Source organism: Delphinapterus leucas, chromosome 15 (assembly GCF_059928025.1).
Source record: "Delphinapterus leucas isolate spDelLeu-1000000601 "Yukka" chromosome 15, BTC_Dleu_Yukka2, whole genome shotgun sequence".
Classification (NCBI taxonomy): Eukaryota; Metazoa; Chordata; class Mammalia; order Artiodactyla; family Monodontidae; genus Delphinapterus; species Delphinapterus leucas.
The window spans coordinates 35,521,522-35,542,370 of record NC_143143.1 but is presented as its reverse complement, the minus strand read 5'-3'; the positions used below and the strand labels follow the sequence as shown (position 1 = coordinate 35,542,370).

At 44.6% G+C, this 20,849-nt stretch overlaps 1 protein-coding gene across 9 annotated transcripts in view; it reads left to right on the top strand.

Moving 5' to 3' along the window:
- The window catches only part of LOC111185235 (zinc finger protein 75D), a 38,418-nt gene that overhangs the window by 216 nt on the left and 17,353 nt on the right, over nucleotides 1-20,849 (top strand). Inside the window, exons 1-7 of one of the 9 annotated variants that reach the window (XM_022594693.2) lie at nucleotides 34-222; nucleotides 2,093-2,190; nucleotides 3,777-3,972; nucleotides 5,044-5,135; nucleotides 5,421-5,547; nucleotides 8,565-8,675; nucleotides 8,853-10,525. In XM_022594693.2, coding sequence (XP_022450401.1) covers nucleotides 2,170-2,190; nucleotides 3,777-3,972; nucleotides 5,044-5,135; nucleotides 5,421-5,547; nucleotides 8,565-8,675; nucleotides 8,853-9,451 — 1,146 coding nt within the window. In that variant the 5' untranslated portion in view covers nucleotides 34-222; nucleotides 2,093-2,169 and the 3' untranslated portion in view covers nucleotides 9,452-10,525. Of the gene's footprint in view, nucleotides 1-18; nucleotides 223-243; nucleotides 602-2,061; nucleotides 2,195-3,776; nucleotides 3,973-3,994; nucleotides 4,935-5,043; nucleotides 5,136-5,420; nucleotides 5,548-8,564; nucleotides 8,676-8,852; nucleotides 10,526-15,084; nucleotides 20,442-20,849 lie in introns of those variants that run through there. The other 8 variants (XM_022594686.2, XM_022594695.2, XM_022594691.2 and 5 more) reach the window with 8 other exon arrangements.

Sequence of the window (20,849 nt, the reverse complement as noted above, 5' to 3'; positions counted from 1 at the left end):
GAGTGAGGGGTGGGGGTGGGTTAGTCCGCGGCGCAGGAACTGCTCCGGGCGGGCCGTCCGGGCCAGGCGAACCTAAGTGGTTCCGGGCCTGAGCCTCGGAACCCACCTCTGAGTGGCGCGGGGCGGGGAGCTGTCCTCCTTAGAGCGGTAGCCGGACCGGCGGCGACTTGCGATAGAGCCCCGGGAGGAGGGAGCGGCCTCCACGAAGCCAAGCCATCCGAGGTAACCTAGAAGCGGCTTCCGCTTCGGCGCAGGCTCCGGAGTCCCCGAGAGACGCCGGCCGCTGCAAGGCGGCCGAGGGTATTTCCGAGCCGGGCGGCTGGACTGTCTGGGGCGAGGCCCGCCGTCAGGCTCGTGAGGCCGCTCTCTCCAACGTTTGTGCGGGTGGCGCCCGGGGCCGCGCTGCGGGAGCCCATTCGGACACTGCCCGCAGGCACAGTGCTCGCGGGCTCGCCCGGGCGGTAGTGTCCACTTTCCCGCCTCCGCCGGCGTTTCCTTTACCGGTTGATGTTACTGCGGGAGAAACGGGTGGTCCAGCCTCAGAGAGATCAGCTTCCTCTGATGTGAAAGCCTGGGAAGTGTCCCTGCTCCTCAGAGCCAGGTGGGCATCGGGAGCCGGCCGTTTGTGAACACCGTGGCTTCCTGGGCAGAATTTCGGTGCCCTTTCTGCTGGATCACCTCAGGGAAAGTGAGGCTCACGAGGCACTCCTCCTCAGCCTCGCTTAGAGGTGTAAATGAGCCCTGGAGAAATGTAGCAGCTGAATGTAATCATCACCAACTAACATGCTGTCCTTTTTCCCAACTGACATTTGGATACACATTTTGTGAACAAGGATCAGCTGTAATTTTTCCTAAGTCAAGTAATAAAAATTAAAAATTCAGGCATAAATCTTCTGCATGGTGCTCTTTATATATCTTACAAAGAAATGCCAAGATGAATGTAGAGCAACTAGTTACTTAATTGGGGGATGCTTTTGAGAAGAATAAGGCTCCATTTTTCTGAATTACTGTTCTTCCACTCTGGTCTCATTGTTCCAGCTCTTCTGCCAGTTTTCTTACAATGCAAAGGAGCACCTCAAATGGTCCAGGAAGTGAAGTCTTTCATCTTCCCAAAAGAGCAAAGGTCATAGAAGTTGTATCCTCTTACTGAAGACAGACTAGGACGCTATGTTGAAATTTAAGAGAAACTCAGAATATTCTCCTGATCTTTCCTTTACACGGAGAGGATGGCATAGGAAGTGCGTCAATTAAATCTTTGGATAATCCCCAAACTCCTTGGAGCCAGTGGGTACTAGTTTTTTCACCCACCAACCTCTCCTGATTTAATTAATTGATTTATTTTTTAAAATTATTTATTTATTTATTGGCTGTGTTGGGTCTTCGTTTCTGTGCGAGGGCTTTCTCTAGTTGGGGTGAGCGGGGGCCATTCTTCATCGTGGTGTGCGGGCCCCTCACTGTCGTGGCCTCTCTTTGATTTTTTTTTTGCGGTATGCGGGCCTCTCACTGTGGTGGCCTCTCCCGTTGCGGAGCACAGGCTCCGGACGCACAGGCTCAGCGGCCATGGCTCATGGGCCCAGCTGCTCCGCGGCATGTGGGATCTTCCCGGACTGGGACACGAACCCGTGTCCCCTGCATCGGCAGGCGGACTCTCAACCACTGTACCACCAGGGAAGTCCTGCCGTGGCCTCTCTTGTTGCGGAGCACAGGCTCCAGACACGCAGGCTCAGTAATTGTGGCTCACAGGCCAAATTGCTCTGCGGCATGTGGGATCTTCCCAGACCAGGGCTCGAACCCGTGTCCCCTGCATTGGCAGGCAGATTCTCAACCACTGCGCCACCAGGGAAGCCCTATTTTTTTTTTTAAGGCAAAGTAATTTATTTACATTTGTCTTCAATAAGTCGTGCTGTATTCCGTTGAATAATAGAAAGAAAAGGAGAGAAACAAGGGCTTGGCAGTTGATTTTTAAAGTTCATTTTTCTCTTATAATACGTAACAAGTAGTAAAGTTCTTGTGACTTTTTTATTGACATGCACTCTTTTTTTTCTCACTTTAATGCCTTAGAAAGAAGAACCTTCTATTGGTTTTGTTCCAGATCAGACTGGGCCTCAGTTGTCAAAGATGGTGCTGGTGGTGTGTCCAACACAGGAGCCAAATTGTTCCTAGATCAGAATGATGACAGTAGATCTGAAGGTGGGTAAGTACTTGAACCCTCAGATCAGGACTCTGTGGGAGACCAAGGGACCTGTGACAGAGAGCTCCAGTCAGCATAAGAAATATGCCCCCCAAACGGACAGTCTCAGTCCCAAGAGGCCTCACCAGCACTTCTAGAGCTTCCTCTGTTATGATGCAGCTGGACCCAGGGAGGCTGTTGACCAGCTTCAGAAATTAAGCCCATGTGGCTGAGGCCAGAGATTCAGTCAGAAGTGCAGATCTTGGAACTTGTGGTCCTAGAGTAGTTCCTGACCATTCTGCCCAGGGACACCCAGACTTGCGTAAAGAAGCACCATCTACAGAGCATTGAGGAGGCTGTGGTCCTGGTAGAACACTTGCAGAGTGAATCTGGTCAAATGAGGAATGGGGTGAGAGGAAAGATTCTTCATGTGTGCAGTAAAACAGGGTGAAGGTGGATGTATTGGGGGCAGTTAATTGGGAAATAAGATGAATTAAGTCTCAGTTCTGTTGTTCCTTTAGGACATGTAAAGCAGGACGTGAAAGCACAGACCCATAGCCATAGTCAGTCCACAGGTTTCAGAGATCCTGGCAGACTTCCCTGGCCTTAGGGAGAGTTGCTTTTTGCCCTCTTTGGAGCCAGGGTGTGTTGAGGGTAATGAGCCTAGTCTGGCTTGGAGAAGGAGATGAGCCTCAAGTTCTTAGAAACAAACAAAAGGCAATAAGGAGTTGGAGAGGAAGGGACAGATCCCAAAAAGCAGTAATTCTCAGAGACCAAAGGAGAGTGAAGATAGGAAGGAGAAGGAGAAACCAAACAACTAGAGGAAGACTGCCCAGGAAGAGAAAAAGTAGAAAGAAAACAGGGAAAGAAAGATTTGGAAATCCCAACAGAGTAGCTGAGAGAAGAAAGAGCATGAGGGATAGTGTCCTCTGTACCGTAGACAAGGGCCTCCACTGCCTTCCCTCAGTGGTTGTTCCTTGGCTGTGCTGTGAGCGGGGATCTAGGGCATGCCCTTGGGCAGGTGGCAGCATACCAGCTAGCTTCAAAGGCCTACTGAGAATACCGGGAGGGCACACGTTTTCTGTCAAAATCATTTGGGGATAGGTTGGAGCCTTGACTCTTTCCTCCCACTTTTTTGTCCATTTCATCCCAATCCTCTGTGAGACTCTTCCCTGGCCATGTGGAAAATCTGGTTGACAGGACAACTTTTAAATTCAATTCCTTAATCTTTTGAGAGAGTTAGAGGACAGGAAGCCACTAAGGCAAGAATCTAAGTTGGGAGAGAAAGTCTGTCAAGGCAGCATGAGAACAGGTGGCCTGTGTAGCCCTGTTAGTGGTCTGAGCTGGGCTGGATGCAGAGGGTGGGGGCTGCTGTCTTGGAGGGCTGACAGTAACCACACCTTTTTTCCTCTTCTGCCAATTTTCCTATATTTTGTGTTTAGTTCTTGTGGAAAATTGGTGGTCCCGTATCTCTCTTAAGTCTTTGTGACATTTCCTTTAGTGTCTCCTTCTTCCCACAGTTTGCACTCTGCTTTTTCCTCCCTCTCCCACCAACTCCCAAACGAAAAGTAAGTTCCATGGTAACAAGGATGGGCATTATTTCTAGGTTGCAGACCATGAGCTGGGAAAGGAGGCAGTGCCCTTGGGAGAGACAGCAGAGGCCCGAGGCTTCAAGCTGAAGCCAGCAGAGGCCCAGCAAGTGGGCATGTCCCAGGATGAAGAATTTTGGAATACACACCAGAGTCTACAAGAGCTGCTGATCAGGAATACCCACAAAGAAACTGAGCCTGTATGTGAGAGGGGTAAGGAGCTTCACGTTACTTGCCTTCTCCTGGGAGCTGGGATAGTAATTTGTTAAGCCAGAATGTTGTTACTATTTTCTTGCTTGCCGTGTGGATCTTCTAATGTAGCCACGTTAGCAATTAGGATGCCCCCCAGATTATGGTAGAGCAGACCAGGTGTGGTTGAAGGTTGGGGTTGGCCTAAGATTCAGAAATCTCCAAACCACAGAACCCTGGTAATAACATCAGGAATTCTGTTTTTAGAAAAGCAGAGAGGGTCAGTCTCACCTCATGCTGAAAATATGGAAGGAATTGGGATCAGAATGGATGGTTAGTGGCAGAATGTGAACACTATTTGTACCAGAAAAAAAGTAATAAATGATAAAAAAAAAAAAGAAAAAAACTACATCTCTTACTGTACACTGGATTCCCTGAGTATTTTGTTTTCAATTTATGTCACGAGAGGGTAATAAAAATTTTTTTCGTTTCATTAATTTGCTCATGAAAACTAGGGAACCTGTTTTAGAGGCTGGTAGTTCCATGGTTTTCATTTATAATGAGAGAGGCATTTCTGAACAGCACACACACTTTTTTTTTTAATAAATAAACTTATGTGTTTATTTATTTTTGGCTGTGTTGGGTCTTCGTTGCTGCACGTGGGCTTTCTCTAGTGCGGTGAGCGAGGTGGTGCATGGGCTTCTCATTGAGGTGGCTTCTCATTGTGGTGGCTTCCTTGTGGTGCGCGGGCTTCTCACTGTGGTGGCTTTTCTTGTTGCAGAGCATGGGCTCTAGGTGCGCGGGCTTCAGTAGTTGTGGTTCTTGGGCTCTAGGGCACAGGCTCAGTATCTGGGGTGCACGGGCTTAGTTGCTCCATGGCATGTAGGATCTTCCTGGACCAGGGCTCGAACCCATGTCCCCTGCATTGGCAGGAGGATTCTTAACCACTGCGCCACCAGGGAAGTCCAGCACACGTACTTGTAAAGGTATCTCATCAATACTAAAAAAATCGGGGTCTTCTGTATTTTAGAAAAGAGCCTACCACGTTCAGAAACAGAAGCGAGAGAAATTACCTCTGCTCTCTTTCACCCACAGCGGTGCCTGCTCACCGGATCCTAGCCTTTCCTGAACAGACAAACACCAAAGACTGGCCAGTGGCACCTGAGCTCATCTTGCCTGAGTCCCAGGTGAGCTATGCTTTCCAGCTTCTTAGGGCTGCCTCTCCCTGCTGCCCTTGACCTACACTGCCCAGCACGTGCTTAGAGGCGTGTTAACCCAGATGATCCTGCTGGGGAACTGGACACCTCCCAGACTGTTTGCTGATCCCTTGCCTCTTCCATTTCTGCCTCCTCACTTTAAAAAGTATCATGTGCTGTTCCTTTAGTTCCTGGCCTAACATACAAATTATGGGTCAGATGGTTGGGCTGCTTTTGAAGTGGCAAATACTTAGCTAAAGCGTATTCTCTTTTCAGAGCTTGTTGACATTTGAAGAAGTGGCCATATATTTTTCCCAGGAAGAATGGGAGTTACTGGATCCTACTCAGAAGGCCCTCTACAATGATGTAATGCAAGAAAACTATGAGACTGTCATCTCTCTAGGTAAAGATTCTCCCCTTCCCTTCATTGAATCTTTTTTTTTTTTAATTTTTTAAATTTATCTTTTTGGCTGTGTTGGGTCTTCATTGCTGCACGCGGGCTTTCTCTAGTTGCAGCGAGCAGGGACTACTCTTTGTTGTGGTGCATGGGCTTCTTATTGCAGTGGCTTCTCGTTGCAGAGCACAGGCTCTAGGCGCGTGGGCTTCAGCAGTTGTGGCTTGTGGGCTCTAGAGTGCAGGCTTAGTAGTTGTGGCACATGGGCTTAGTTGCTCCGCGGCATGTGGGATCTTCCCGGACCAGGGCTCAAACTTGTGTCCCCTGCACTGGCAGGCAGATTCTTAACCACTGCGCCACCAGGGAAGTCCTGAATCTTTCTTTAAAAAAAATTATTTATTTGGCTGCGTCAGACCTTAGTTGTGGCATGCGAGATCTTCGATGTGGCATGCAGGATGTTTTGTTGCGGCACGTGGGCTTCTCTCTAGTTGTGGCACACAGGCTCTAGAGTGCGCGGGCTCTGTAGTTGTGGCGTGGGCTTCATTGCCCCACGGCATGTGGGATTTTAGTTCCCTGACCAGGGGTTGAACCCCCGTCTGCTGCATTGGAAGGTGGATTCTTGACCACTAAACCACCAGGGAAGTTCTTTGCCCTTCCCTTTGCATAGGAGTTGAGTAATCTGTCATATTCTTGGCTTTCTCTGTGAGAGAGTCTCTTTTCCAGTTGCTTTTTTTTTTTTTTTTTAATATACACAGATATATTTACCAGTTGCTTTTTGATTCTCAGATAGTGGTTCAGCAGGGAAACGGTGTAACCAGTTTACCTGGGAGCTTTTGCCAAGTTCACATGCTCATTCCTTATCCAGAATTTTTGTTCCCTTCCCTCCAAATTTGCTTTGCTCTTCTCTTTCCTGTCTCCCTAAAGGACACTACCATTCACCCAGTATTTCAGGCCAGAAAACCTATGGATCATTCTTTACTGTGATCTTGCCATCCTACCCCACTACTAGGTCATCGCTAATCAGCTTGGCTCCACCCTCACGGTGTAGCTTGAATCAGATCATGTCTCAGCCTCTTGTGCTATTAGCATCCTCATCTCAGCCACAAGGTTCACCTCAATACTTTCTAACTGCCACCACTCCTGCCCTCCCACAATCAGTTTTCCACACATCAGCTAGAGTCTTTTAAAAACCTAATCATGGGGGGCTTCCCTGGTGGCGCAGTGGTTAAGAATCCACCTGCCAATGCAGGGGACACGAGTTTGAGCCCTGCTCCAGGAAGTTGCCACATGCTGCAGAGCAACTAAGCCCGTGCGCCACAACTACTGAGCCTGCGTACCACAACTACTGAAGCACACTCGTCTAGAGCCTGTGCTCTGCAACAAGGGAAGACATAACAATGCGAAGCCCACACACTGCAACAAAGAGTAGCCCCCACTTGCTCACCGCAACTAGAGAAAGCCTGCGTACAGCAACGAATACCCAACACAGCCAAAAATAAATAAATAAAATAAAGTTATTTAAAAAAAAAAACACCCCTAATCACGGGGAATTCCCTGGTGGTCCAGTGGTTAGGACTCTGCACTTTCAGTGTGAAGGGTGTGGGTTCAATCCCTGGTTGGGGAAGTAAGATCCTGGAAGCTGCAGGGTGTGGCCAAAAAAACCAAACCTAATCAGATGATGACATTTTCTGCTTAAAAACCTTACAGTAACTTCTCATCACATTCAATATAAGAACCAAATTCCTTACCAAGGCTTCCTCCACGATCTGGCCCCTCCTCATCTCCCTGCTGTCGTCTCCTGCCACTTGTGCCCTTGCTCTGGCCTCTTTATTCACACTGCTCATCTTGCTGTTTCATGGGCTTGGTGTGCTCATTTCTTTCTCCTTCCCTGTGCCTGGCACGCTTTTCTGCCATATGACAAAACTCAGTTTAGGGTTCTGCTCAAAATATCACTTTTTTTCCTTTTTTTTTAATATATATTTATGTGGCTGTGCAGGGTCTTAGTTTTGGCACTCTGGATCTTTAGTTGCAGCATGCGGGATTTTTAGTTGCAGCATGCGAACTCTTAGTTGCAGCATCTTAGCTCCCCAACCACGGATCGAACCCGGACCCACTGCATTGGGAGCATGGGTCTTAACCACTGGACCACCAAGGAAGTCCTTCAAATATCACTAAGAGAGGCTTTTCACATAGCCTTATTTAAAATACCTTCACAGAAGCAGAATCTTAAGTGTTCTCTCACCCTGCTTTAGTTTTCTTCAAAACGTTTATCACTTCCTGATATTTTATTTGCATGTTTATTGACGTTAGACTGTCTCATTCTGCACTAGAAGATAAGCTCTCTGAGATCAAGGGGCTTGGCTTATTCACCACTGTATCCCTAGCACATACAGGGTGCCTGGTGCACCATAGCCACTCAGCACATATGTATTGAATGATTGAGTGATGAATGCTTTCCATACTTGGCAATATGATTTAAAGAAAGTCCACTAAGTAATTCTGGTCTGTTTCCTCCACCTGGATGTGAACCAGTGAGCTATAGGAGTAGTAGAAATCTTTCCTGGTCCAGTGTCTGGTACCTGAGAACTCAATTGAAACTTGCTATAATATAACAGGAATCACTTGTATTTATGATACCCAGCCCACTGACCTTCACATTGACTCCCCTAGACCTGGCCTTATCCAGTATGAGTCTTCCTAAAGAGGTAATAGGACCAGCCTGTATTTCCTGTAGCCTCTGGAGTTTGGTTACAGCTTAGTTGAATATGGAGTATTGGTTTCAGAAGATGGGGAACACGCAATGAATTCGCATACCCTTTTCATAGATCTAGCTTAGATTTATTTCCCAGTCTTTACATACCCACTCACAAATGCAGTATAGTGTAAACTTAATATTGGATATGAGACACTCCATTTAACCATTCAGGATAAGAAACTGTTAAAGTATCTTTTGCACTTCCTGAAGTGTCTGGAATTAGTGAACCATTGTTAGTTCCAGTCACTGACTTCAGTTTTTTATTTCACAGCATTATTTGTGCTCCCCAAAACTAAAGTGATCTGCTGCTTAGAGCAAGGGGAAGAGCCATGGGTTCAAAGATCCCCAATATTCAAAGACAGTCCCGGAGAGCTGTTTTCAGGTAAATATACCATGGGAAGAGGAGAAATGTGCCTTGGTAGGAACCTTTACAAGGGCTTAACATTTTAAGATTCTACTTCCCTATTTTTTTAAATCAGTGAATATTGCGTTTTTTTCTATTCCCATGGTTTTCTTGCTCTGACATACAGTTGCCTGATTCTTATGTTTATTCCAACAGAGATAAAGATGAAAAATGACACTGAAAATCATCAACCTATATGTTTTTCTGACTTAGAAATACAAGCACCAGGAGACATAGTATCAAAAAAAGCCAGTGTGAATGTTCATCAGAAAACAATGGGCAAAGAAAATCATGGTGATATGCATAGGGTGGGGAAATGGCACCAAGATTTTCCAGTGAAGGAAGGAATTAAATTTTCAAACTGGTGGGAAGAAGAGCTGCTGAAACTTATCGAGCTTCACGAGAAAGAACGTGCAGGAGAGAAGCCTTTTAAATGTCAGGAATGTGGGAAAAGCTTCAGAGTTAGTTCTGACCTTATTAAGCACCAAAGAATTCACACTGAAGAGAAACCATATAAATGTGAACAGTGTGATAAGAGGTTTAGATGGAGGTCAGATCTCAATAAGCACTTAACAACACACCAAGGAGTAAAGCCATATAAATGCTCATGGTGTGGGAAAAGCTTCAGTCAAAATTCACATCTCCACACACACCAAAGAACTCACACTGGAGAGAAGCCCTTTACATGTCATCAATGTGGAAAAAAATTCAGTCAAAATTCCCACCTTATTAAACACCGGAGAACCCACCTGTAGCACATGCAGGAGAATCTTCAATAAGTGCTCAAGACTTTGACACCAGTGAAGGAAAGCTTGTTCAGTGTCCTCAGCCTACAGACATATACCAAGCGGCACTTGACCCTAAAGTTTATGAAAAAATGCAAAATTAAGAAGCATGAAGAATTTTTCACCAGTGGAAAATTTGGAGATGTAAACACCACGTTTCACAGAAAGAAATCAGGGTTGACTGTGGAGGGGAAACGTTAATCGTTGTACTACTTACTGTTTTTACTTAGAACTTTTACTGAATTCCTTAGCAAAAATAGTGTTCTAAGAATATTCTGAGTAAAGGAAAAAGCTGCTTTGGGATTGTACCTGGCAAAATAGCAAGATCAGCTTCAAAATAGCAGATGCAGTCATGAATCATCAGTCTTCTGTGGTCACAGAATGACCTCCCCAGCCACTCTTAAGCACATATGATAGAAACATTTGTAGCATGGTCTTCCAAAACAGAAAGCAGTAATATACATGTTTCATTGCATACCATTGTCTTCCAGTTAGCAGACTTACGAATTTCAGTAGTCTCATGAGGTAGAAATGAATTCTAATATAAAGTTTTCCAAGAACCAAATTGGATTTTCTTACTCTGTTTTGTCATTGGACAGTGTTCACAAAGTTGACCTGGTTCTGAGTTTCTTCTTGAACATTTTAGCAACTATATCTCTTTAGTCCTGTTAGCACAGTTTTTACTGTGATGAAATCATTTACTTCACTGTTAGAGAATCTGCCAGGTGAACTAATAATGCACTATCATTGCCTCTCATTTGTGGTGTTGGAAAAAAGAATATCTAATGAGATCATGTGGACATGGGTTGGAATTTTTAGCCATTTGGTATGTTTTAGATGAAAAGAAGAATTTTCTGCAATTAACTGGACTCCTTACCTCACAATGCCGATAGGATAAAACAGCCATAAACATGAGCACTTTTCTGAAGCTCATGGAAATTAATGGGAATTCAGGATCAACTTCTTAGGTTTTTGTCTGTTTGTATTTTAACTTGGCTTTTGTTTGTTACTAAGAACAACAAGAAAGTTATGTTTGTCTGGGAACTGGAGTGTATGCAGTAGGGAGGATCCTGTGGGTCACTGGGAATGGTGCTCTGGGAATTCACTGAGCAGGAGACCAAGTTCCCAAAAGGAAAGGTTTGGGAACTGATGTTGAGTGGCAGGCAAGGCTAGGTGAACCTGCATCTGCCTTGGTTGACTTACACTGTAAACTGTTAAACAGGCAGGGTCTTCCAGTTTCTGTTTTCTCCAGCATAGCATAGAATGCCAAAAATCTCCATCACCTACAGCAGTGATTCAGATGTGTTCCTGTTAGAGCTTTCAGGTAGTATTAGGAAAGAGGTTAAATGATCTCTTACAAATCTCTTATAAAAAGGGAAGTTAGGTTCAAAGAGATCCAGAGGTTCAAAGAGATCCAGAGGCTTGTTAAGACCCCATAGCTAGTGGGTCTGTTGGCTGTCACTTAGCTGCATCAGTCAGGCCTGAGGGCAGGATTAGCAGGACTGATCTGTATGTTGTCCCTGCCCAGCCAGCCTGGATGACATTGTATTGTATCTATTTCTATTTCTAGCTTGTAAAACATTCCTGTTTCTTGATTGGTTACTGAAACACTCTTAAATCTCCAGTTTCCATATGAAATAGAGATAACACTCAACTCAGGGTTTTTCTGGGGATTAGAGGGGTTGATGAAGGAAAAGCACCTATCGGCCTGGGAAATAGCAGGGTCTCAGTCAGTGTGCGTGTCCTTCCCTTTCCCCTGGTCCCCAGTGGTATGTTGGGTGGACTGACTACATTAAAGGAGCAGATGCATTTGTGGCTGTTGCAGCTCATTCCAGGAGCTGAGCACTCGTGGTGGTGGTTTGCTCGGTTGATTTGGTCCTTGGCTTCAGTGCTCTATGGTGTAAGTCACCTGAGGTTTTTCTGCCGCTGTCAACAGGATTTCATTTTCTTCTCTTAAGATAACTGTACCAGTATACCAGTGTGCTTATTTCTTAAGCTTGGCCAGCTCTGCAGCTCTGGTCTGCATAGATCTTACCCAACAGTCTCAGCCTTACACCCCTGGGACTCTTGTTTTTTCTCCCAAGATATACATGTGGATTTCTTGCTGACACTGCATTCATTCATTCAATTTGATGAGGGCCTATTATGTACCCAGGTAGTCTTTTAAACTAAGAATATAGTAGTGGACAAGGAGACAAAATGCATATCCTCATGGAGCTTGTATCCTAGTGAACAGTAAGAAGGGAGTGGTTAGACTTTTTTCTCCTTGCAGTTAGTATCCTGAGATAGTTTTGAGCAATGGGTGTGAGCAAAAGTTTCCCTTCTCGGCTGTAGCATTTGTTTGTTGCTGCAGGACTCTCTAGTGGTGTCTTTTCCTGCCTCAGTCATATAAGCACATAGAGAGGAGTCACAAGATCAGAACAGTCTGGAATGCCGAGCCCCCCACATTGGGGAGGGGTATCTGTTCTGGAGAGTCCCCCAGACCTATAATGGACTGTAGGAATGAGAAATAAACTTTTGTTAAGTCATTGGGATGTTGGTGCTATGTGTTTCTGCAGCATAACCTGGCCTGTCAGTAAGACCGTCTTCTGCTAGAGCTCAGGAAACTTCTTTGTCATTCCACCTGGTCTTTGGTCCTTGGAAGAGATCTAGTTTCCTCTAGATGCTCCACTGAGCTGGTGTAACACTGATGGGAACACTTAGGAGCTTATAAGACTATAGGTGATGGGAAAGACAGACTGCTTGCTTGCTTAGCAGGGGCAAATCCTGTAGAGGTCAGTTGTTGAAGTGGATGAGGCAACCATCTGTCCCTCTCTCTGGCCTTATTCCATTTCGTTGTCTTTGTCCGCCCTCTGTTCCACTGCTCCACAGCCCTACATGCACAGGAAGGGCTTCTGTTGATCAGTGGGCTAGGGAGAGGTTAGGGGTTTCTTTCCATTCTAAGTGTAGTAGACTTCAAGGAATGGTTTGGTAAATAGCTCTGTTGTACCTTCTTTGAATTGTGCCTTAGAAAATGGGACGGAGATCACCAAGTTTTCCCAGATTGTTGTAAAGAGGAAGGTGGCTTCTTTTCCTGGACTGAAAGGTAACAGTTGGGAAGAAGCTTGGACAGGAAAACACGAGCAGGGCACTCCAGCTGGGGAATGAGAAACTTCCAGTGGGGAAGTTCTAACTTAGCCACTAATCAGCACAGTGTTTTACTACTGCGTATGTTTTGGAATTTGGGTTGGATGTATTCAGGTTGGAAGAAGGCATTTCTATACCTCATCACAGCGATGAGAGCCGATTAGTAAAACAACAAGGTAAAACTAAAACTGTGAGGCTTCATTTAAAAAATCAGACACAATCCTAGGTTCAGCCTCAAACAGTGTTAAAGTTCTCACTAATATGACCTGCAAAATCAGATGATTTCTAGGACAAACCAGAAGGTGCTTCGTTTTTATGTGTCCATTTAACAGCCTTATAGTGGCTCCAAGGTTGGTTCTGAGAATTGGATCACTGACCTAGCCTCGTCCCCAAATCCTCGACCCCTTCTCTGCATGGGTCCCAGTGGACACGGTCCTGTGACCGTTGTATACCCAGAGTTCTCGCCATTAAGCTGACTGTAACCTCAAGCTCATCTTGAGAATCTCAACTATCTTTTAACTGGAGGGGAAGTACAGGAGGAGAGCTTGGATAAAACAAACTGCTAGGGTTTCGATCAGCTTTTGAAACAGAACTGTTTAATTGTGCTGGAGATTTTTAGAGGAAGAATGCTAAGCAGCCTTTTCTATCCAGCTGGACAGTTGGGATAATAAAAAGCTTTGAACACCATAAAGGATTTTCCAGACATTCGTTGAACCACTCCACAGACAAGTGTTTATCGAGCATCTTGTGCATTTCCTGGCTCGTTCCCACTCATGTGTAATGGATCAAGGCTGCCCATTACTTTTCTCTCAGGAGCTTTCCCTCTAGTGCTTACAGTGGATTATTTGCTGAAGGCCTCCTCATGTTCTTTCTGTGGGTTATCTCCTGTACAGTCTCTGAAGTGCCCTGAGTAGGAAGTGCTGAAGCTTTACCCACATTCTGTTTCTAGGGTTCTTTTCAAACAAGTACAGAAGCAATTTGTTGCTGAATCTATTCCACACTTGTCACTTTTATAGTTTCTTCCTTGTGTGGGTTCAATGGAGAGCAAGGCTGGAGCACTGTTTAAAGCATCTACCGAACCCAATATATGTGTAGGGTTTCTTTGTGTATGAATTCTCCAGTGGACAAGGGTACTGGGCTGTACTGAAGTTCTTTCCGCAGTCAAGAGTCTATAAGGCTTTCCTTCTGTATAAATCATCCATATCTGATAATGCCTGCACTTCACTCAAAGCAGTTCTCCCATCTGGCTCTTGTGAGAGGAATTATGCAAGCAAGCTCTTGTCTTTCACTCAGTTTCAGATTTAGGAAAACTATCAGAATCGCTTTTCATTTCCATCACAGTAGGATTATGAATCTTGAATTGCACAGAGCTAAGCACTAATACAAAAATAAGGTTTATAGTATTTGACTACCCTGAACCTTCAAGGAAAAACTTGGTAAGAAATCTTTCTGTTGAATGTTTTTAACCAATGAATATAATATTTCCAGCATTATGATTTTCACACTAAGCATTTGTCCATGACTTGTACAAACAGAACAGTTTAAAAGCATGTGAAAAAATGAAAAAGTGGAGGATCTTTAATGTTCACAAAGAGAAGAGATATTTTAAGCTTCAGAACAATCTTTTTTAAAATGTTAGTAGCTTAAGGAACAATAGTTTCTCACACAGAGGAGTTATGGAAATGTGTTTTAATGTTTCCTTCTTCCTGTAACTTCCTGTTGAGTAAGCATTACCCAGCATCAAAACTATTCATCATGCTTAAAGGAGGAGCTCATATTTCCAGTCTTACTCTTCTTTAAGAGGTGCTTCTACAGTATTCTCCTCTTGGATCTCTCCACAGCTCCCACAGTTTGAAATCCAAGCTTGCACAAGGGCTCTGTCTTCCCTTGACCTTCACTCTTATACCAGTCAGTCATGTCTGCACTTAACCATTCTGAGTATTGTGTTTATTCCCTTCATAGGAAGTATCACAAGGCAGAGTTACTTGGTTTGGTTGCTTTTGTCTGTCTTAACCCATTAGAATATAAGCATCAGGAGGGCAGGGGTTTTGTCTGTCTTGTGTAGACTTCAGTGTTGGGCACAAAACTGACATAAATACAAGGATGAAAATACAGTTGATTCTTCAACAACGCGCAGGGTAGGTTAGTTGCGCCAACTACACAGTTGAAAATCCATGTGTAACTTTACAGTTGGCCCTCTGCATCTGTGGTTCTGCATCTGCAGCTTCAACCAACCATGGATCATGTGCTGCAGTACCTATTTATTGAAAAAAGTCCACATGTAAGTGGAGCCTTGCAGTTCAAACCCATGTTTTTCAAGGGTCCACTTATATCAAACAGAAAAAAACTGCCACAGCCACCTGAACATTAGCTTTGGTTACTCAGAGCACCCCCTGGCCCAGTGTTCTCCTTTCTTCAGGTATTGAGTGCTTGACAAATGTGTGATGGTCATGAGTCCTGGTCTTGTTCTTTATCAGGAGAGATGGAAGAGAAGAGCATGCAGGCCCTCTGAAGGAACGCACAAAGGATTCCTATGTTGGGGACGTTGGAATGTGTGAGGCTATCATTCTATCTGAATGAATGCTCTAGCTTGGAGCTCAGGGAACTTCACCCTGGAATAAGAAGACTGGATTCCATGTGCACCCCAAGGAAAGCACCTCCACTCGGGTTGCCTGTCCTCTCAGCACCCACCCCCACCATGTCTGCTCTCCAACACTTGCCATTAGTAAGGGCCTGAATACCCACACAGAACTAGGGGTCTTGCAGGCACTCAGCACATCTCTTCCCAAGGACTGTCTCAACACCGAGGTGTATAGAAGGACCTGGAAGGGGCTTTGGAAATCTGTTCTGTCAGTGGGTACCAAAGGTAGGTAGAGAACAATGTGAGATATGCAGAGCTATTCCATGAAAAAAGTATTATGCACCCAAGTAAATCTGGGGACAGTGGGTTAAAGTCAATGTTTTGTTATAGGAGGACTTCTCAGTGCTTATGTTTAAATGTACAATGCAGGGCTTCCCTAGTGGCACAGTGGTTAAGAATCCGCCTGCCAATGCAGGGGACACGTGTTTGAGCCCTGGTCCAAGAAGATCCCACATGCCACCGAGCAACTAAGCCTGTGTGCGACAACTACTGAGCCTGCACTCTAGAGCCCTCGTACTACAACTCCTGAGCCCGCATACCTAGAGCCCGTGCTCCACAGCAGGAGAAGCCACCGCAATGAGAAGCCCGTGCACCGCAAGGAAGAGTAACCCCCGCTCGACACAACTAAAGAAAGCCCAGGCGCAGCAACGAAGACCTAACGCAGCCATAGATAGATAGATAGATAGATAAATTTATTTTAAAAAATTAAATGTACAGTGTAAACTCCGGGTCAAAGGAGAGGAGTATAAGCATGCAGTGATTGCCAGCCTTTTTTGATCGTGGTGGTGGTGGTGGGTGTGTGACATTCACACCTAACATCCATCTCTCAGATAGTTTTGTGGAATACCAGTTTGGGAAACGCTGACCTAGTTAATCCTTTCACCATTATGGAAACTTGAGAGAGTATGTGAATTAGTGGAACAAAATTAGATCCCATGCCACCTGACTAGCAATTAAATGCCCCTTCCTCTACACCACACAGCCTCTTGGGTAGGGGGACAGGCATCACCATTAAACATTAGGAAGGTGAAGCTTCAGGTCCCATGGTTAGATATTGCGGGCAGAGTAGAACTAGTACCCGTGCATTCTCTTTCTAGGAGGGAACTTGGAGACTTCTCTCTTGCAAGGGCCCCAGCCAAAGAATTTGTTTCTCGTAGGTCAATGCAAGCAATTGTGTTTGGCATCTTCTGTATCTAGTAGAAGATCCAAACGTTTTAGCAACAACATTCTCAATTGCTTCTAGCGTCTGCTATGCAACCAGTGTTTTACACGCAAGGGTTTGGAAAATGGCACTTCACTTTTACAAAGCTGACAACCCAGTATAAGATCTTTCAACTTCAAAGCTCATCTACTCCCCAGGAGGGGTGAAGGACAAGGACCATCAGTCCCACTTGAGACATCAGGTATATAAGACAAATTTCAGGAAGTGGTTGCCTTAAGATGTGTTGCAGAAGATGCAGGGAGAGAATTGAGATTTCCTGGTTCCCAGTTTAGATACCACAAGAGTTCTAGGAAGAAAGTAAATTTTTGTCCATGCATGTTGTGGAGCAGGATTTAGGAGTCAGGGCTCCTGACTGATTCCTTATTACACATTCTTCTCCTTAGGTTGTCTGAGACAGCCTGCTAGGGCTCCATTCCACCACCATCCTGACCACTCACATCAGCCCTCACTGTCTTAGAAGGAGGAAAAGGAGAGACCAGGGCACGGACATCTCAGGAAGTATCATCACTCTCAACTAAATCATGATCGCTCACCTGTCTCCACAAGTGACAGGAATCCCTTCTTAAGTATGGTCTCTTTTTCTCAGAAAGAACCCTGTTTTCTCTTTGGCTAGTCCCTTGGAGTTAACCTGGGTGCTATGACCTCCCAAATTACTTCTTGTCCTGTACACCATCTGGGACCTGGAAACAGTCTGTCCTCTAACCATTTGCAGGCACAAAGTGGTCTGGGATTTGCAGAAGAATAACAGGAGAAGCTGTGCCATTTTGCATTCCCATCAGTAGTGAATAAGAGTTTCTGTTTTCCCATATTCTTACGAGTATTTGTAGTTCTCAGTGTTTTTGGATTTTCACCATTCTGATAGTTGTATAGTGGTGTCTCATTGCTTTAATTTACAATTCCCTAATGACATGATATGGAGCATCTTTTCATGTTTTATTACCATCTGTGTACATTGTTTAGTGAAGTGTCTGTTCATATCTTCTGCCCCTTTCTTAATCAAGTTGATCATTTTCTTATTGTTGAATTTTAAGAGTTCTTTGCATAAGTTATATAAAGTTCCTTTATCAGATAAGTATTTTGCAAATGTTTTCTCCCAGTCTGTGGCTTGTCTTATTCTTTTGACAGTGTCTTTGCAGAGCAAAAGTTTTTAATTTTAATGAAGTCCAACTTATCAATCATTTCTTTCCTGGAGCATGCCTTTAGTGTTGTATCTACTGTATAAAGTCATCACCAAACCCAAAGTCATGTAGGTTTTCTCCTATGTTTTATCTTCTGGAGTTTTATTATTTTGGTTTACATTTAGATCTAGAATCCATTTTGAATTATTTTTGTGAGGGGTGTAAAATCTGCATCTAGATTCTTCTCTTTTTTTTTTGCATGTGTATGTCCAGTTGTTCTAGGACCATTTGTTAAAAAGACTGTCTTTCCTCCATTTTATTGCCTTTGCCCTTTTGTCAACAGTCAGCTGTCCATATTTATGTTGGTCTATTTCTGGGCTCTCTATTCTGTTCCATTGATCTATTTGTCTATTCCTTCACCTACACCACACTGTCTTGATTATTGTAGCTTTACAGTAAGTCAGTGTCAAGTAATGTCAGTCCTCTAATTTTTTCTTCTCCTTCAATATCATGGTGGCTATTCTGGGTCTTGTGCCTCTCCATATATATTTAAAGATCAATTTGTCAATATCCAGAAAATAACTCGCTGGGATTTTTTAAAAAATAAATTTATTTTATTTATTTATTTTTGGCTGCATTGGGTCTTCGTTGCTGTGCGCAGGCTTTCTCTAGTTGCAACGAGCAGGGGCTACTCTTCGTTGCAGTGCGCGGGCTTCTCATTGCAGTGACTTCTCTTGTTGCGGAGCATGGGCTGTAGGGCGTGCAGGCTTCAGTAGTTGTGGCTCCTGGGCTCTAGAGCGCAGGCTCAGTAGTTGTGGCACACGGGCTTAGTTGCTCCGCGGCATGTGGGGTCTTCCTAGACCAGTGCTCGAACCCGTGTTCCCTGCATTGGCAGGCGGATTCTTAACCACTGTGCCACCAGGGAAGCCCTTGCTGGGATTTTATTGGGATTCCATTGAATCTGTAGATCAAGTTGGGAAGAATTACCATCTTGACAGTATTGATTTTTATTCTTTAGCCTGTTGATGTGATGGATTACATTAATTTTGTATAAGTTCTTTTTTTTAATTTTTATTTTATTTTTTTGCGCGGTACGTGGGCCTCTCACTGTTGTGGCCTCTTCCGTTGCGCAGCACAGGCTCCGGACGCGCAGGCTCAGTGGCCATGGCTCACGGGCCCAGCCACTCTGCGGCATGTGGGATCTTCCCGGACCGGGGCACGAACCCGTGTCCCCTGCATCGGCAGGCGGACTCTCAACCACTGCGCCACCAGGGAAGCCCTAAGCTCTTAATTAATTACTTTTGGCTTCGTTGGGTCTTCGTTGCTGTGTGCAGGCTTTCTCTAGTTGCGGCTAGCAGGGGCTACTCTTTGTTGCGGTGCGCGTGCTTCTCTTGTTGTAGAGCACAGGCTGTAGGCGCGCGAGCTTTAGTAGTTGTGGCTAGCGGGCTCTAGAGTTCAGGCTCAGTAGTTGTGGCGCACGGGCTCAGTTGCTCTGCGGCATGTGGGATCTTCCCGGACCAGGGTTTGAACCCTCATCCCCTGCACTGGCAGGCGGATTCCTAACCACTGACCCACCAGGGAAGTCCTGACATTAATTAATTTTTGAATATTGAACCAGTCTTGCATTCCTGGAATAAATCCCACTTGTATAACTCTCGTTATATATTGTTGAATTTGATTTGTTAATATTTTCTTGAGTTTGGAATCTATGTTCATGAGAGATATTAGTAATGTCTTTATTTTGGTTTTTGGTATTAGGGTAATGTTTGCTTCATAGAATTCCTCACCACTATTCCCATCCACCCCAGACACTTCGTGTTCTTTCATTAAGGTAACCTTTCATCTTTACGGACTGTCCAGGTCCCTGATCTCTGATTATAGCTTCACAACTATCCGTGTTACAGTTTTAGAAGCTATCATTCAATGTCCTCTATTTTATTACACTGGAAGTTTTACAGGTGGGGCGTGTAGTAGACATTTGTTGGTTGCCTCTTAGCATGCGTTTTTCCTTTCCTCCTTCCTAACAACCCTGATTCAATTTGGAGACCTGTGAGGTTTCTGACCCCGGTTTCTAGGAGTGAGTAGAGAATAATAATGTAATGAACCCTATGTAGGCATCAACAATTATCAACATTTTACCTATTTTGTTTCATTTAACCTCTCCAGTTTTTATTTTGTTTCTTTTGGAGTATTTTAAAGCATATCTCAGACGTTATGGCATTTCATGCATAAATAGTTCCATTTAAAAGAGAAATACATCTTGACAATCATACCCTAATCGGTCTTTGAGAATTACCACTCAACAGAAGCCTTCTCTCCCACAAGAGGCAAGCTTAATTAAGAATGTGGGAGCTGCCTTTCCCTCCCTCAAAGGGCAACCAGAACTTGACCAACAACTTCTCAAGATGACTTTGTAAGAGGATCCTCTTGATCTCCCCACCCCCCCGCCAGGGGGTATTCATTTATAACAGCAGGCAACCGGAATGCTTCATAATGAGGGTGCTCCAAGAAATGAAATTGAGTTATTTGTAGTGAGGTGGATGGACCTAGAGACTGTCATGTCATACAGAGTGAAGTAAGTCAGAAAGAGAAAAACAAATACCGTATGCTAACACATGTATGTGGAATCTTAAAAAAAAAAAAAAAAAAGGTTCTGAAGAACCTAGGGGCAGGACAGGAATAAAGACGCAGACATAGAGAATAGACTTGAGGACACAGGGAGGGGGAAGGGTAAGCTGGGACGAAGTGAGAGAGTGGCATGGACATATATACACTACCAAATGTAAAATGGATAGCTAGTGGGAAGCAGCCGTGTAGCACAGGGAGATCAGCTCGGTGCTTTGTGTCCACCTAGAGGGGTGGGATAGGGAGGGTGGGAGGGAGATGCAAGAGGGAGGAGATATGGGGATATATGTATATCTGATTCACTTTGTTTTACAGCAGAAACTAACACACCATTGTAAAGCAATTATACTCCAATAAAGATGTTAAAAAAATAATAATGAGGGTGCTCCAAAAGGAATACTAGATGCCTGTAATGATCACCAGAGCAACTTATTAGTAAGTTGAAACTGCATGATGGACTGCGAACTTTTAACACGCCCCAGAGTGATTCGCTCATTAAGAGTTCAGTGGCAACAGTTAATTGTTGGTTTCCTGGAAGCCACTAAAGAACAAAATAATAATAGTAATTACTCTCTAACATGTTCATGTAAGACATTTCCCCTGGAGCTCAAAGTGGCCCTCATTTACCTACTTTGT